Source organism: Ischnura elegans, chromosome 8, assembly GCF_921293095.1.
Source record: "Ischnura elegans chromosome 8, ioIscEleg1.1, whole genome shotgun sequence".
NCBI lineage: Eukaryota > Metazoa > Arthropoda > Insecta > Odonata > Coenagrionidae > Ischnura > Ischnura elegans.
In genome coordinates this window covers 3,962,608-3,981,471 of record NC_060253.1, presented here as the reverse complement: position 1 = coordinate 3,981,471, position 18,864 = coordinate 3,962,608, and the positions used below count along the sequence as shown (strand labels likewise).

Sequence of the window (18,864 nt, the reverse complement as noted above, 5' to 3'; positions counted from 1 at the left end):
CCTAGCATAGTCTTGGGCCTTTTTTCGGCCCATAACATCATCACAATGAATAAGGTTAGCTTTCAATTAGGTGAGTTAATTACAGTTGTTTTTTTTTTAAGGTGGAGTTTGGCACATGCACTGGAGTGTGCCGAATTGGAACTGTGTCCCTTGGAGACAGGGAAAGTTATTAGTCATGACAAGGATTCAAACCTGGATCTCTCATTGGCAGTCACAGAGTTTAACAATGGGGAAAATCCCATGAGGGAAATACAATTTGCCTGATCTTTTAGCTTTTTCTAAATAAATCTTGAGAATTACATTGATTTTTCAAACTCATTTCAGGCACTTCCAAAAAAATTATACGAAGAAAAAGTCTTTATTTCAAGTAATGTATCAAATAAACCTTAAGTACCATCAAATAAATCACAAACATGCAGTATCATGCACATTAGGAAAGACATACAAACACAAGGTCAGAATGGGGGCAATTAAAAATGCATCAATTTTGTTTTAAAATAGTATATTGAATCTGCAAATCATTAACTTAATATATTTTAAAAATTTATATCATCTGATCCTTTTGAATTTGCAAAATGTAATCCACATAAAAAATGTCTCCTCATTCAAACAGTATAAAACTGTTTTAATTATAAATGGGTAATTCCAATCATAAAAACTAATCTATTCTCCAAAAAGGAACAATTTTTAATCACATTAACTTGAAGTATACTTAACATGGTAATAAATACATTGCCTAGTTGTTTTTGACAGCAATATAGAAATCATACTCAACATCACTTAATGATATCCTCCACTGGTTTCTGACATTGCTCTTCACCTTCACACATTCTCACTCACAATGATAGAAACTTGATGGATGACAAACACTTATATGAGAACTTAAGCACAAAAAGTTAATAAAAAAAATACGAAATATTGATGTTCATTGCAAAATTCTCCTGATGAGTATTCCCCGGGAATATACCTATTACTCATTTTTGGGAGTATGATTGCTTTGAATCACCTCAAGTACTGGTACTGGCTGAAGTCAATGGTGGAGAAAGGCCCAAAGTCATTGACCCTGATTGGTTTGTTGATTGTGGGGGAGTGCACCTTTATCTGCCTGATGTGAGTGTCTCTGCCATTCTGATGATTGCTCACCACTGCTATCTGAAGCATAAATGCCCTCACAGGTTTCCCGTTGGAGAGGGACTTGATGGGAATGTGCACCCAACCTGAAGGCTCATTCAGATCCAGCACTTCAACTTCCTGCAGATCGTTGAAATGAGTACCAGCTCGCACTGAAATCCTTGAGAATGAAAATGGTTTTTCAGTTAATTTTTCTTTCGAGAAATGGTTACCCACTTCATGTATTTCCACTTTGAGCACACTTCATTCACCTAAAAACTTAATTCAAAATTAAAAATGTTTCACACATAAAATTAATAGAAATCATAAAATATAATTCATAATTAAGCATTAGATAAGCATTCAAAGAATCTTTACTATAATAATAACAATATAATAGTGATTTTACTTCTGTTCATTAGCAAGTAACAGAGAAATCGCCAAAGGGAAAAAACCAAATATGATACATAAAGATAGCAAAAAGCATTGCTTAAATAATAGAAAATAAAAAAACACTACAGGACTCAATAAAAAACAAGTTCAAGAGTGACAACAGTCACACTTTGATACCATGAATTCAGAGATGCAATAATATTCTTTTTCAAGATGTAAATTCTTTACACGGTTTTTGAACACTGACAGAGAAGTGATTTAATTAACAGATGGTAATTTTTTATAGATTATTGAGGCTGAATGATGAGGGCTACATAGAGAAAGGGAAGTAGAGGCTTGGGATAGGTGGATGCCAGTACTATTTCATGTGTGGTAAGGGTGCACATCATGGTGAGAGGAGAGTGTGTGGGGGTTTTGCTTGAGAAATAATGCACAATTAAGTGTACTGTTGTCTTCGTTAAGAATGTTAGTAATGTATATATGTAGATCATACACGTTAAATGTCAGCAGTATATTCAATATCTTTTTATATTTATTTTTGTTTTTAGCTCTTGTTGTCGCCTTCTCCCTGCCTGACGGGGTTGGCCTAAACAAAGCAACAGAAAAGAGAAAGTCTCTCGAAGTCATGCGCAGTTGCCACATAGCGCATCGTGACTCACAGTACCCTAGCAGTTAATGAATCATTCGCTGGTTGCTTTAAAACGTTTACCTTTAGGGATGATTCGACTATTGTTAGTGCAGATTCCCTTGGTGAATCATGCGTCCAAGAACGGGTTTTTCGGAGACGGAAGTCCAAATGGTATTGAGTGCAATTTGCTTTTTTCACTGCGAAGCCGAAAAAAGTATGGACAAAAGACATCCTGTGTATCAAACTGTGTCTGATTGTCTTGGTATCAGCTTGATATCAGTGAAAAGAGTCGCGGCTAAACAGAAGGATTGTGAAAAGGAGAACACAAGCGGTGACCTTCCTACGGCACAGAAGAGGGTTCGTCTTTTGGGAAGGCCGAAGATCTTCATTGACAACTTCACAATTGGAGTAATAAGGAGGACAGTGCACGGTTTCTATTTGAGGAATATGTTTCCTACGTTACGCAGAATGATGGATCACCTGCTAGAGAATGTTCCCGATTGCCCACGTTTCTCTCTCCCAAAGTTAAGATCCATTCTGTTAGACATGGGATTTAGGGACAAAAAGTTGAGCAAGAAGCCAGTGATGATGGAATCTGTCACCATTGCAGCAACTCGCCACAACTTTTTGCGACGAATTAGACGTTTGAGGAACGACGGCTACAAAATATTTTATACGGACGAGACATGGTGTCCTCAGCATCATTCAGTGAAATACTCCAGGGTGGAAAATGTTGTCTCATCTCATGAGAACTACAACGTTTACCTGGGAAATATTCAGGAGGTGAATGGCTGGCAGGGTGGATTTAAGACACCTTCTGGAGCTGGTAAAAGAGTAATCAATTTGCACATAGGTAGGCAACAATGATACTTTCATCGTGCGAGTCGGTCATTTAAAGGAAGCGCGCCCTCTGCTGAGTCGGTGGCAGCCACGCGCCTCTTTTCGCCTCCCCCTCCCACGACGGAGCTGCCGGTACGCGCATAGAAACTTCTAGATAAATAATAAGTGATATTGACGTTATTATTGATATTTAATATGCATTTCATATGTGCTTGCATTACTAACATTCTACGGAAGACAACAGTACCAATCAATTTTCAATTGACTCACTGGTTTCGAAGTTAGCAGAGGTTTGCGTTGTTTACAACAACTGCGTTAATTTTTGTGGTATTAACAATTTGTTTATGGAAAACTGCTAGTTATAGATGTGGCTTCTTTGTATCAAAATTGCAATTTATAGGAACAAAAACTATGGGAATGCCAAGCGCTCAAAGTTGGGCACCTTGATTTTACGCGCAAAAAACAGGTACTTTTTTGAGAAAAAATTAAGTACAGGAAATACTATTGAGCCGAAGAATTTTTAAAGTCCATGATATAACGTAGAACTAAATTCTCTTTCATATGCTTTTTATTGCACTGAAATCGATTGCTTCATTTAGACGCTAGAGCTCCTCAAACTCGAGTATCTTGCTTTTTTTTACAGACAGTAGATATGTATAGGGTGCATGTAAACTTGAAAGATAAATCATAATATACAAAGATCATAGAAAGTACTATGTACCAGGAAATTTGCAAAAAACTTAACGGGTAAAAAGCTTCAATGCCATAACTTTACATCACTTTCAGGATAATTCACTCATGGAAAATATATAAGGAATAGGGTGGTTTCCTATTATTTTTTTATTGCCTTAATCGAAAGATTATTACTCCTGGAGTACATATTTCGCACTTTTAGATTTTTAAATGACAACATCTATTTTTCGCGATTAAATGAAAAGTAAAAATTTTCAAGCGCGCGAAAACGCGACGCTTAAGTATGAATGTCGGGAAATATCTCCGTACGTCGTATTTCTGGTTCCCCCTCCCGCCCGTAGAGATGACCTTGAGGCGAGGCTTAGCTCTGATACGTCGCAGGATGCTAGCGGATAGCTGAGTACCTTGCTGAGCGGTAGCGCTTGGCTTAAAAAAGGTTTAATGATACCTTATCAATCGAAGAAAACTTTCCGACCATAGGCAGTTTTAATAGGTGATTATTAAGACATGTTTCCCTGATCTCTGTGCCTCATGCTTGCATTGGTAACCTCAGACGATGCATAACTCCTATCCTCTCGTGTAGAAACTAGGTCCCTGTGACGTCATGCGGAGTGGAATCGCATGGGCGCCAATCTGGCCTTTTTCAAATGAGGATAAAATTTGACCCTTGCCATTCGTCTAAACCGGTATTTCAAAACCCAAATAATTTGTGTATTATGAATACACTAATGGTGGGTAACGAATCGCAATCAATGCCTTTCGTTTTCTTTGATGAAGGAAACTACCCTATTCTTTTCCTACTACATGCTACACAATTTAAAATTTGGAGATGAGAGGATATTGATCAACCCTTACTTTAACGGATCGGAAAATTTTGCAGTATTATGAACAAATGGTGAAAAAGTTGTGATTTGTAACCGAGTAAAACAATTCACTGGGAAAATCACTATCAAACTCACAAAATGTAGTGAATTTTTCCCAAATTCAGGAATTTTCATTAGTTTTCTAAAATGCTAATTGAAAGCACAAAAATAAAAATTTCATACCACTGTAAAACTTAAGATTTTTAAAAATATATGTATTAACAAGTATGTACTGCATATTATTGCCATGAAACATCATCAGAAAATTATTCATAACAAGCAAAATAATCAAAATTAGCCTTTCTTGGAATCAACATCAATTTCAACTTACCTTGAGGGAGTGTAGCTTTCATCAAGTTTGTAATCGGTGTATATTGAGATGTCTTGCACAGTTGTCTTTCGGCGGAACTGTATATTGACTAGATGGGGTAACTGACCATCAGACTGCCAGTAAGTGTCCATGCAGTTGTCTCTAAGCTGGTCTACACCAAAGCCTGTCAGAACAGTACGAATCAATAATTTAATAATAATATTTATTGACTAGCTTACAGTCATTTAACTAGATAATACATAAAACATATATAAGTACATTAAACAATATCAATCCATATAGTAAAATAAAAATATATATAAATAGAAATAAGGGAAAATATTACAAGGACATATTGATGGGTAAAGGACAATATAATATAAATGCATCTAATAAAAATGCCACCAATCAATTGAGTGAGTGATAAGTAAACATTAATTTTCTGAACTTAAAAAAATCAACATTTTTACATCCTGCATAATCCTAGATAGAGTTGAAAGTGTGAGTAGTGTCTAAGACTGGCTAGGAATATTATTGTCTCTGACACCACCAGTAGGAATTCTGAATATTATTGCCCTAAATAATTCCCACACATTGATAGTTGATGTGACTACCTTCCACAGTTGAAGGATACCCATAATCTTCATACGAACATGAAGCGGCTCCAGATCTGGCGCCAAAAGAATACAATGATAATCATGAATATGGAGACCAAACCTGTACTTCAAAAATTTAACTAACTAGCTGTACTCACTTAATAGGGTCTATACATGCAAAACAAAATTTTTAGAACAAAACCAACCTACATCAGTGTGGTAGTTCTTAATATTACTTCTCTGACCACTAATAAAAACAGGAATTACCTTTGATAATTTTCGTAGCTCTGGGAATATACCATATTGTAAATATTTATTAATATAAAGAGTGGATACTCTAATGAAACAATGCAATTATTAATTATCAAGGCAGGAATGTTATCAGGACCACATCCCGTGAGATATCAATAGTTTTATTTTAATCGACAGATACATGCATATTGGACAGAGATTTTTTAGTCACAGGACATTCTGTAGGGAAGTCACTTAGATCAATATCACGAGAGAGAGATGAAAAATATTATCAAACAAACTGGACGTGCATAGCATATTATAAGATATTGGATAGCATATACAACCAAAAATAACCAGCATTCCTAAATGCCTGGTTACATAATACAGTAACAGATACTCAGCAATTACCCAACATTCTCCATGTACTCATGATAATATTGAGTGGAGAAAGATTTTCATCACATTTGATTTCCACAAAGGAATTTCTCACTAAATATAAGGCACACTTTGTTATCACAATGCAAGAGTGGACATGCATTTATTTCTTCTTCAAAACTTCACTTTAGATAAACCGAGGATTAAATTGATTTCAGAGGGGTAAGTAGATAAATATTGTTGTACAAATAATCATAAAAAGTAGTAAAATAATTGAAAGCACTTTAATCACTACTTTTAAAATAGTAAAATGGACTGGAAACTTTCTTCGGTGAGAACACATCAGCGGGAATCTAAACAAAAAGAGCATGATGATGCGAATCACAGGTAATAAGGGGTATATTTGTACGTCACTGTACCGTGCTTGTTTTGAGATAATACTGTATCAGTAAGTCAAACAGCTGAGTTATGACATCGATTAAGTTGTTAAGTGAAAAGGAATCGACAACAAGCTTAATCATTGAATGACAAGTTCACATTGCGTCCACCAGCATTACAGTCATTTCCAAGGGCTTCCTACAATTTAAACTCCGACAAATTATATTTACAATCAGATAAGGTACACAAAAACTAGTCTTTAGAAGAAAATTTACATATTACCTAATTTATTAAAAATCAAGATGAATTTAAGAATTGAGCGAGATGTGGACGAGAAAAGGCATACAATAAATACACAGACCAAGGAAAACTGAGAAGAACTATTTAAATATTCTTGATTAATATTTCATGACGTACAGTTGTATTCATTAAATTTTAAACTGATAAATCCTTTTGATTATCACATTTCATCCACAGGTAAGTAGGTACTCAACGTGGCACCAACCAACATGTAAATATATGTAGGCTGATACTAGAAGATTATTTAGCGAACGATCAGAGATGAAGATAAACAATACTAACCTGGCTTACAAGACGAGAGGCTCCATATTGCTTGGGATCCCACTTCTCGAAGTTTTCCCAAGCCCTCGGCGCGAAAAGGGTTTATCTCATTCGTAGTTCTAGCAATCATCGTTAAAATAATGAAAAAATTCAAATACGGACAACAAAAACTACCGCTTTAAAGAAAAAAATCGGGCAAATCATCCCCGATGTGGCAAGGCAAACTTCTTATCGACCACTTACAGGACCCATTACACTAAACACTACGAAAACTTCACATTTATCCGATAAAATTAGCTAGAAAAAGACTTGCTGGTGCAAACTTGGTATTAATGTGCTTACGATGCTAACATTTCACGCATTTCTAGCGTGACTTCAAATCCACTCTTCACAAGATTATTGGTACACTTTTCTATTACTTGGATTCCCTGTTGTAACCTTCGTGACTGTTCCACACAATCCGCTTCAGGAATTTTTGTGATTTTTTTTCTTCAAAAGATTCAAATCATCTCGTCCATGGATATTTAATAAATACAAGTGCTAGAAGCTACGTTCTGCGAAGTCGTCAGTTCAAATTCAATATAACAAATGCCATAAGATATGTATTTGGGCGCAACAGGCGCAACGCTACATGAAATGGGCGCGTTATTTGTGTGGCGTATAGTGTCGTTCCGGTATGCGTATCGCCTGACTATCATCTGTATGGCCGTTTTCTACACTACTTCCTCATAGAATGTAACTCATTTTGAAACTTGAAATAATTTACATGCGGGAAGGCTTCCGGAAAGTCTCTAGTGTCGTTGCTCTACTAGGATTCGTTGTTGACAATAACATTCAAAACACATTCAGTGAAACAAATAAACTACTGAAAATTCTGGTGACAATTCCGATGAAAACCAGTGAAGCAGAGAGGTGTTTTTTCAACCCTTAAGCCTGTTAAAACATTTTTACGTTGCACGATGGACGAAGACAGGCTCACTGCTTTGGCGATGTTGTCAATTGAAAAAAAGTTCCTGGATGGTATCGAAGGTTTCAACGACAAGGTGATAGACAGGTTTGCTCAGAAGAAGGAAAGGAGAATGAATTTCATCTACCATCACTTGTAAAGGTGTGTTTAGAATAATGATTTCCATTAGCATGCAAATATTATTTCTATTAATTTTTTAATATTAATATTATTTCTATTCAATTTTAAGGGTAGAATGTACCAGTGAAATGTTTTGCTTGCTATGTATTCTATTACGACGAAATATGATGCTCATGGATTAGGATTAACATAATATAATTGTTATTATGCTCTAATGCACACCCTAGATTTTATTACCACCAGCCCCTTCTTGTCCCTATCCGCCACTGGGTGGACCCCCACATTTCCTATTCCAAAATATCATTTACATATACCGTCAGTCAATAGGAGCCTTGATCATCTATTAAACTCAAAATAGTATTCCAAGCCTGATGATTGTAGAGAGAATGTTTTCAATCAGAGGCGTACCTTAGAATATGCTTTGGGGAGGATGGGATGGTGACCTCATCATCCCAGGCAACAGTGGGTTGGGAAAATTTTTGAATGGGTACATGCCTGGAAACACATTTTACATCATTTTGGACACAAAAATTTAACTTAAAGCAGATGCAGTCATTAAAAGTCAAAACTAGGCATTAGTTTTTAAATTTTCCCTAGGCTTTGGGGGAGAGCGGGGGGGGGGGGGGGGTAGTATCTATTCCCTCATAGTTACCGCCTTAGTTTTAAATATGTCTCACACTGTGACTTCTAAGTCTTGACTATGTACCTTATTCTCCACTTGAAAGATTTTCCTTTCATACAGTGGCGTAACAATGGGGGGGATACATCGTTGGGATGGAGGATACACATTTTGTTGCATAAATTATTTTGTTCAATTTACTATTTGCATTCCTTTTGCATTGCAACCATGGTTAGTGTATACATCAGTGGCACAGCCAGGGGGTTTTGGGGGATAAACCCCCCTACCCTTCGAGCTTAGAGAAATTTTTAAGTTTAATCCATTTCACTTAAACTGATTAATATTACTTCTAGAATATAGTGTAAAGGATCAATAAAATATCCCTCAGAAAGCCGTAAAACTCACCATTTGAGCCATTTATCTGAAAATTATTCTAGGGGAGGGCCCTCGCATCTCCCACTTACCCTAGCGGGTATTCCACACCCTCAGACCCCCCAGTACCTACACGTGCTAGTTGCGCCTAAAACCCCCCTAACACGGAATTAAAGAAATGTCTACATTTCCATTAATATGTATCCAAAAATCAATAGTAAATTAACATCATTACAATATCCACACTCTTAAATATTATGCTTTTTCAAAAAGCCAGCTCACATCAATATCCTCACAATATCCATACAATATTACTTTTAGATATAATGCTTATTGGATATTGGTAACCATCTATGGATATTGTATGGATATCCATTGCTACCAGAGTCTCCATTAGCCTCTGAGAAATAAAAAGTTTAAAAAAGTATTGTCTAGTTTTGAACTTTAATAACTGCATCTGCTTAAAGTTAAATCTTTAGTGCCAAAATGATGTGAAATGTATATACAGGCATGTCATTTTTCAAAAACATTCCCGAAAAAGTTACCTGAGGGTAGGGGGTCGCTGGGATATCCCATTCCCCCAAAGCATATTCTTAGTTATGCCACTGCTTTCATGATTGGTAGTGGCCATTAACGAGTGTTGCCTGAGCAAGCAAACTTAATTTACCAGTTTTGCAAAGTTTTACCAGTGATGCAAGGGAGAGACGTTTTTATGTAGTATGTGCTACTTTATAACTTATTAACAATGACTTTCAAAAGTTATCATTCATATCATTGGAACATCATCAACTGTATCAGTTTTTTTTATATTTACCACTTACTTGTTAAAAATGACCTGATAGAAATTGGAGGACCAGATGACAATTTATTTGTGAGAATTCTATTTGAGGGTTTTCTTATTAACAATAAATCATCATTTTCCTCAAGACAAGATAGAGAGCATTAACCGCGGTAAAATCTTCGCAGATATCCGAACAGAAATCGATTATGTCCAGGCATTCAGAGATTAAAACGGGGAATGAGGAATTAAATATTTAGAAGGAAAAGAGAAAAGAACAGCACCAGCACATATTGTATTCCCGAAAAATAAAAGTAAATCTTAAGATCATAAGCTCTTGTTAGCAATAATAAGAGCAGCTACGTAGAAGCTCATTATAAATGATTCGGCCACGTGTGCTGTATCAATCACTTTCTGCCATGAACTTTTGAAAAACAGTACTACGATTTGGACACCTAAGACAAGTTTTACGTAAAATACCTGATAACATTTTCTTGAAATAACACAGCTAGTTTCAATAAAGTTACCGCATGGCAGAAGGAGGAGTACTCATTTTCCACAAACATATTGTTATTAGTGTTGGCATGAGGAGAATTTCTAAAGCACATAGCCCACTTATTACACTTACTTGATAACTATAACTTCAACTTACTCAATTGATCATGGGAAGTCATCAATTTGAGCTTTTTTTTACCATTTGACTGAATTTTCTATAAATAGAAAAATAAGTTTTTCTATAAATTCCTTGTATGGAATACAGTCATGGTTGGAGAACTTTCTGTGGTATGTGAACAGAATTTTTCCTGCTTTTAGGAATTTATATTGGTATCTGTTCTTGTTTATTTAGATCGGTAGAACACCAAGAAGAAGTTGGGTGTTTGGGTTTCATGTTCACGTGTAAAGCAGTGGTGTAGCCATTCCTGCAGGAATTTCGTTTGGGGGGGGGGTCTAAATCAATGACCCAGCTCACTGGCAACCCACGCAACAATGGGGAATAGAACTCGCCGCTCAATGATAGGGCGAGTAGGGCTTTCCTTTATGTCTACGCAAAGCACAAGTAATCATGTTTCATCCAAATAAACAGAAATGTAGTGTTGTAGTTATCTGGAGCTTCAAACTCTTTCAAATATGTAGGAAAGGCTAGAAAAACAACACTGAAGAGCATAAGTTAAAATATATTTACAACATTTTAACATTACGTAAATGAATAATTAACAAAATAATGCTCTAAATTACAGCAACAATCTCCTAGTATTTCCACTTCTGGCCATTTCATTGATTACTTCGTCACTGCATATTGGGGCTGGGTAGTGAATAAATGACAGAGCAAGTCCATTTAATCTTTCACTGCCCATAGAATTTCTCAAGTAGCTTTTAATTCTCTTGAGAGATGAGAAGGATCTCTCTGCCTCTGCTGTTGAGGCTGGTCATGTAGCTAGCTCCTACAAAAGAAAGGTTATTTCCATTCTTGTAGTTTCGACCAGAAATAGTTAAGAATTATTTTAAATTTTTAAGTTTTATATTCCGCAAATATTTTTTTAGTATTTGTCAATATTATTAGTTTTGATTGAAATATATGTTTCAACAATGTATCTGAAAGAAAACCTGTTAAAAATGTGTATCGCTGGAGCAGACAAAAATACCAATACACAATTGTATATGCCTAATTATGTTTATAAAAATAAATAATTACCTGAAGTAAATAGTTGATAGCAGGGTAGAAGTTTAGACGTCTAGAACGGACATGATTTTCCTGGGAAAATCAGATTGTTTTACATTCATCCATTTCATATTCCACAGCATACATATATGTACTCTGCCTCGACCTCAAAATCAGACCACTGACTATCGTAGAACAGTTTCAGCGGTTTCAGTTTGTGAATATTTTTTTGTTTTGCATTCTTTGGGAGTAAACAATCTAGGGTTTCCAGAATGTCTCTGTTTTTCCCGAACCGGACAACCAAACTTGATATAAATGAATCGATGCAAGGTATGAATTCTGATCGACGATAGTATTCCTCAGGAGTGAAGTAAGGGGGGTCGTCTCTCTTGGTTTGCTTCCCCATTTGCCGGGGCACAACAATTGCTGTTTCATAATTGTCTTGAGATATTTTTTCAGCCTTATCAAATAATGAGGAGAATTGTTTAATATCGCTGCTATCTTCATTTTCGGACGGGTTACGCTAATACTTTAGTCGTTCGACCGTGTCATCACCAAATTTAAGGGCAGATGAGATGTCACTTTCAGGTTTTTGGAGGTACTTCGAAAGAGGATGAGTGATGCTAAGTAAGAATTCACACACCACCATTGAAACAAGGAAACCTCCTTTTTAAACAGAGGCTAGGAGATTGGCAGCTGAAGACGATATCACTCTACTAGAAGTAGATAACTCTTGCAGAGTAGCAACAATAGCTGGAAGAACTTCAACAAATGTATTGATAGAATCTTGTCTTTCGATGAATCCTGTGTCACACAGGTGGAGGAGGTGTGTTTTTTTAGAGCCTGGTACAAGATTCTCAATATGTCTTTTTAAAACATCACCACTTTGAGTATTTTTTCTCATCATATTGACCACTTCATTTATAGTTCCCAAACAGTTCCTTATATAAGGGATGTCTAAGCAGTCACTCAAAATCAAATTCAGACGTATAAAAAGTCTTCTCGGGATACCGCGTGGGTAAGATTATATGAGAGCGCCGACGTTGCGTGTACCGACTCGTTACCCATTCTCACGGCTACTGACAGAAAATTTGAAGTGACCGTTGAAGCTCAGCATTAGGAGGGGCCGATCCGGCCCCTCCTAATGCTGAGAAGGGGCCAGGCTGTTAGAAGGGGCCGGATCGGCCCCTCCTAATGCTGAGAAGGGGCCAGGCTATTAGAAGGAGCCGGATCGGCCCCTCCTAATGCTGAGAAGGGACCGGGCTATTAGATGGGGCCGGATCGGCCCCTTCTAATGCTTAGAAGGGGCCGGATCGGCCCCTCCTAATGCTGAGAAGGGGCCGGGCTATTAGAAGGGGCCGGATCGGCCCCTCCTAATGCTGAGAAGGGGCCGGGCTATTAGAAGGAGCCGGATCGGCCCCTCCTAATGCTGAGAAGGGACCGGGCTATTAGATGGGGCCGGATCGGCCCCTTCTAATGCTTAGAAAGGGGCGGATCGGCCCCTCCTAATGCTGAGAAGGGGCCGGGCTATTAGAAGGGGCCGGATCGGCCCCTCCTAATGGTGAGAAGGGGCCGGATCGGCCCCTCCTAATGCTGAGAAGGGACCGGGCTATTAGAAGGGGCCGGATTGGCCCCTCCTAATGCTGAGAAGGGGCCGAGCTATTAGAAGGGGCCGGATCGGCCCCTCCTAATGCTGAGAAGGGGCCGGGCTATTAGAAGGAGCCGGATCGGCCCCTCCTAATGCTGAGAAGGGACCGGGCTATTAGAAGGGGCCGGGCTATTAGAAGGGGCCGGATCGGCCCCTCCTAATGCTATTCTTCAACCGAAGAACAGAAATAATAAGCCCGGCGTATCCTTGCATTAATGCAGTAATTCTGATGATTTTGGGTCCAATTTTATTTTTTATAAATATATAGCAGAAAAAATATGAGCAAGAGTGAAAATCATGCACAACCCGGATAACCCGCAACCCGGATAAACCGCAGCCGGATGATCGGGAGTCTGCTGTACTAACAATACAAATAACGGTTTGCCCAGAAGAAGACTGGAACTCTTAAAAGCACATGGAAACACAGTATTCCATCAAGGATGTCAGTGTACGAGGAAAATATTTGCCATTAAGTCTGTGGTATTTATCTCATTGTTGTATGACTTTCAAAACTGATTTTAGTGGTTTGAATTATTATTTCAGTTATATTAACTGGTCTGAGATTTTATGAAACCAAAATCGTTACGATGGTGAATAGTTTTTATGCAGTACTTAAGATGCTGTTTGCATTTTCACTCCTGTAAATTTCTTTAGAAAGAGTAATTATCGTAAATGATTCTTCCCTGCTCTCAAAATTTTGGATCACTCAAAATAAAATTTACCATTAAACCTTTAAAAAGTGGTGATCGGACTGAGTACATGAAATTCAATAACCTCCTCAAGAGATAGTAATAGTATGTGATCATTAGACCATTTGGTAATTCTTTTGGCCTCATCTACGGTGAACATTAGAGGTTATCAGGCCACTGACAATTTTTACACTACAGTTAGACATTTATCGATAGCGTAATAGCACTTTTTACAAATCAATCACGATGGAACACTGATAACTCTTGGCCGATAATTTTCAACCTTGTCAAACTTTGTGCATTACAACCACTGTCACTGTGATTATTAGCAATATCTTCACGGAAGATTTCACGTTGAAAATAACACTATTTTGGCACAAAAAATGTTCCTAGATGTCTTCAATCAGCGAGCAAAAGTTGCATTGACTGGAATTCACGTCATACTACAAGCACAGGCAGTCCTAAACGACGAATTCTTCGGTACATACGAATAAATGGATGAATTTATTGTGTATTAAAGCATAGCAGACATTAGTAAAAATCTAAATTGTTCTAATTACATACTTAAATGAATGATATGCCGTCGATAACATCAACTTACAGTTAACGTATCCCCCTTCCAACGGCCGTGGCTCAGACTCCTACAATGATGTTATTTAGGTATTATTAAGTTTTGGTTTAGCTGCTCCAGTTTTATATTTTATGTCCTAACTCAGATATTACTATTATAAATTATACAAAATATGAGGGCTTCCGAGCCTCTATCGTAGGGTATTTGTCTTTAAATAGAAAATAATCATCACGTCTCACAAATGAAGCGATCACAACTGCTGGCAACTATTACAAACAATCACCAAAATCGCTTCGTGTGATGTTTAGGCACCTTTGACGTCATCAAGGCTTCGTTGGCAGTGCCTTAGGGGGGGGGGGGGGGGGGGAGGGAGTCTTTGGTGTGCTTTAAAATTTACTATATTTATCATTGAATGTCTTGCGAAGGAAAACTCACATTCACAAGCGGTTTTCTTTGTTGAATTCAGAAAGTAATTTTCTGTCCGCCTGTGAAATAAAAAAAAATTCATGCAAGTTCCCCATTATGGCCACACTGTGGATCAGCTCCACAGATTGGCAATCAAAACATTTGTAAACATATTTATATTACGGTTGCCATTGATACAGGTTAGTTGGTAAGTAATTAAAATGGAAGTTGATTGATTCAATTCATATAATGAAAGTGTATTGTCCACACCTAAGCCACACTATGGCTGGGGATCAAAACCACTCTATGGCCATAATGGCATCCCACTAAGACCACAGTACAGCCACATTGTGGTCACAATTGTTGTGTTGACTGGGTAGTCACGCTTTTAGATTTTTAAATGACAATATCTATTTTTTGCGATATGAAAAGTGAAATTTTCAAGCACGCAAAAACGCGACGGCTAAGTATGAATGCTGGGAAAAGCCCGTGTTACATCATTCTGCTTCCACTTAGACCATATAAGCAAGTTGCTTATATGGTCTAAGTGGTTCCCGGTGGCATAACTAATGGGGGATGTATCCCCCCTCCCCCAAAGCCTCTGAGAAATCAAAAAATTATATGAAAATGTTATCTGGATTTGATAATAACTGCATCTGCTAAAAAGTATAATTTTATGAGGCAAAATGATGTGAAATGCATTTCCAGGCATGTTATTTTTCAAAACTTTTCCTAAAATCCCTGTTTCCTGGGGGGGTGTAGCCCCCCACGAACAACTCCCCTCGTCCCCCCAAACCTCCCACAACCCCCCAAAGCATATTCCTGGTCCCGCCACTGCTGGTTCCGGCTGCCGCCTTGTGAGGCCACCTTGGTGCGAGGCTATGAGCGCCACTGCGATGCAGGCTGCTAGCAGGTGGCAGAGTACCCTGCTAGCAGGTAGCGCTTGGCTTCATCATCATCATCAGCACTTGGCTTAAAAAAGGTTTATTAATACCTTATCAAACGAAGGAAACTTTCAGACCATAGTCAATTTTAATTGGTTATTATTATAGAGATGTTTCCCTGAGCTCTGTGCCACATGCATGCATTGATAATCTCAGACGATGTAAAACTCCTAACTACTCTGGGTCTTACTTTTAAATGAGGTTAACACTCGTCTAAACTGGGATTTCTAAAACCAAATAATTTGTATATTCACAGTCACAGGCAGAGTACCTATAAGAAAATTTTATTTAAAATGATTACACGCATGTAGAAGACAATGCCATCTTATGATATTAAACAATTACAATTGCGGTTTTGCAATGTTCGGCGATATGGGTGGACCCGCAAGGGGATAGGGGGCCCCGCGCCCCCCATCTGTATACGCCACTGAAGAGGCCTTGTTGATAATGTACAAACCCTACCCCAATTAATGTTGGGTTTGCCAAATAAACGAGTTCTCATGCTATTACCATAGAGTAAGTATATATAGAGAGCTCACCACACGTACAAAAATCGTATACGTTTTTGGTGTAGTTCTAGAGCGATTAACCAGATGTCACTAGAAGAATTTTGGCAATTTTTTAAATTTGCTCGTTCCACAAGTCTAAAAATATATCCTGAAGCAGAAAGGGTTACTACATTAAGTGGAGACATTAATTATTCGATTTTGTTTATAACAATTGTTATAAAAAATATTTTCTCGAATTTCGGCTAGTTACTTGACTTTTCCGAGTTTATATTCCTAATCTATTTACTTCTGTACCTGTACAAACAACTTTCTTACTTATTGAGAGACCACAGTATTAAAATTAGTGTGTCTTGTGAACTTCATTGTCGAATGGAACAGCTTGCCAGCCAAAATTATTTTTTGTACAATAAGAATATTTATCACCAAACAGACGGCCTTGCGATGTGGTGTTCCCTTTCACCTGTAATAGCCGAAATATTTACGGACAATTAAAAACGCCAATTATTTGATTCGGGCATTCTATCTCATCTAACATCTTCTGGTACCGCTATGTTGACTACATCATTTGCCGCTGGACCGGAATTGTCAGACAATTAGATAATTTTCTGAATCTTTTAAATCCTCGACATCCTAATATTACCTTCGTAGTAGAAATAGAATCCAAAAAGCACCTAAACTTTCTCGATCTCTCCATATCCATAGTTGATGACAAACATGAATTTGGTTTATACAGAACCCCTTGTTATGGTGATACAATCATTCCGAGTTACTGATGCCATCCAACCTCCCAAAAGTTATCCTCCTTTCATTCTATGTTACATAGATTGGTCAATCTACCTTTAAATGCAGTCAATTTCAATTGTGAACTTTCCACAATTAAATCAATTGCAATTTCAAATGGCTACAGCTTTGATACTTAAACTAAAATCCTTCAGAGAAAGTTGAAAACGCGAGCTATTTCACAGCTTTGCTCCTTTCCCCCATCACAGAGAATTCTAAAAATTGGTACCGGTCATTTTTTGTGGGAGACCTTTCCAACAGGCTTGCAAACAAATTCCCCAAAAATAAATTCAATGTTTCTTTTTACAACCCTTGCACTCTCGGTGAAGCGCTGTGTCATAACAAAGACAAAATCGAACCCATCCATGAATCCGGCATTTACAAAGTTAATTGTGAATCATGCCACTTGAGTTTCATTGGTCGAACAGGCAGAAGTTTTATTATGAGAATGAAAGAACATAGAAGGTGCAGGAAACTGGGATGAAACGTCACTTATCGCCAAACATTAGGTACAGACTTTTCATTCTTGTCATTTTCAACCAGAATTTTCTCCACCCCTTCAGTAACGGCACAAGGCTTGACGTTTTAGAGCAGTTTGAAATAGTAAAAATTTATACAAATATTCTTATTAGATATTAGATGTTCCCGTGGACATACCCCGGTAAGACGGTCTAAGGCGGTACGGAAAAATATCTCGAATTCATACGAATGAGGATATTTTCCGGTGACTGATCCTGACATCGAACCCTTTTATTAGCACATTAGGAACTGACTGAACAAATATCGGGGCCTTAAAGATCTTTCTCAGGAGGTTCGTGATCTTGGTCTTGCTAGAGTCTCAAAATTCTGCGAGCGAATGCGAAGAGAGGGATGGGTGGGATTGGGAAGAATCTGATGATCTTCCCTTCCTTCGATGAATCTGATCTTCCCTTCCTTCGATGCTTGGGGGACTGACAGAGTTTGGAAGACGGGGAGCGGGAAGGAAAGGGGATAGGCGAGGTGACCTTGAAGAAACAGACCCTCTCGCCTCTGGCTAGCTACTCTCGTGCCACCTTCCTGCTTTTTGAGAATTAAAACTGTCGATACGATTTCCTCCTATGCCGTGAGCCCTCTATAATATACTTACTCTATGATAATATACAACCACGGGTTTTCAGCGGTACAATGAGTTCTTGTGCAATTCCCCTCTGACATACTCATAATCTTCATAATTTTCCATGCATTCAACTTTACTTTTTCCTGTCGACCTTAGATGAACACGCAGACCAAGCGCAAGTCGAGGACGGCGATCCGAGATGACGAGATGAGCGGTTGTGCACGGGAAGGGTGTGTCCATTTCCAAATTTCATATCTCAATTACTCCGCTCTAAAGCTAAGTTGCGTGACAAAATGATGATGTATCGCTATCGGAAAAACGTCTCTCTCTGGTTCGGCGATAAAAATATTTTGTCCAAAATTGGCAATTGAGCGGGTTTCAAATCAGGCCACGGAGCTGAGCGGATTTGCTGGAGAGCTTCGGAGGTGAGCGTTTATGCTCCGGACACTGCCAGCTGAGCGGATTCGTATTGTTGGGCTACTAGATGAGCGGATTTGATTCGGTGGGCGATTGGTGAGCGTATTTGCAGTGGAGGTATCGAAATAATAAAAAGATACTTTTACATTTGACGAGGATAGGTTATTACTTTATTACAAGGTATTTTATCTTTCTTTATGACTTTTAACGCAATTATTAGATTGTGTTTATTTAATTGATTTTTACAAGAAGGAATACAGATATTTTTCCCTTGTTGTTATTTTCATTTTTAACGTCAATTAACGCTA

General features: G+C 37.9%; 1 protein-coding gene across 1 annotated transcript; it reads right to left on the bottom strand.

The window, feature by feature from the left end:
* Positions 1–485: 485 nt before the first annotated feature.
* On the bottom strand, positions 486–7,576 carry LOC124163879 (anaphase-promoting complex subunit 10). The gene is made up of 3 exons (XM_046540983.1): positions 7,003–7,576; positions 4,859–5,021; positions 486–1,291 (listed from the first exon to the last, which is right to left on the bottom strand). Exons 1-3 carry the CDS (start codon positions 7,109–7,111, stop codon positions 1,003–1,005), a joined length of 561 nt encoding a protein of 186 aa, XP_046396939.1. The 5' UTR covers positions 7,112–7,576; the 3' UTR covers positions 486–1,002.
* Between the last annotated feature and the right edge of the window lie 11,288 nt (positions 7,577–18,864).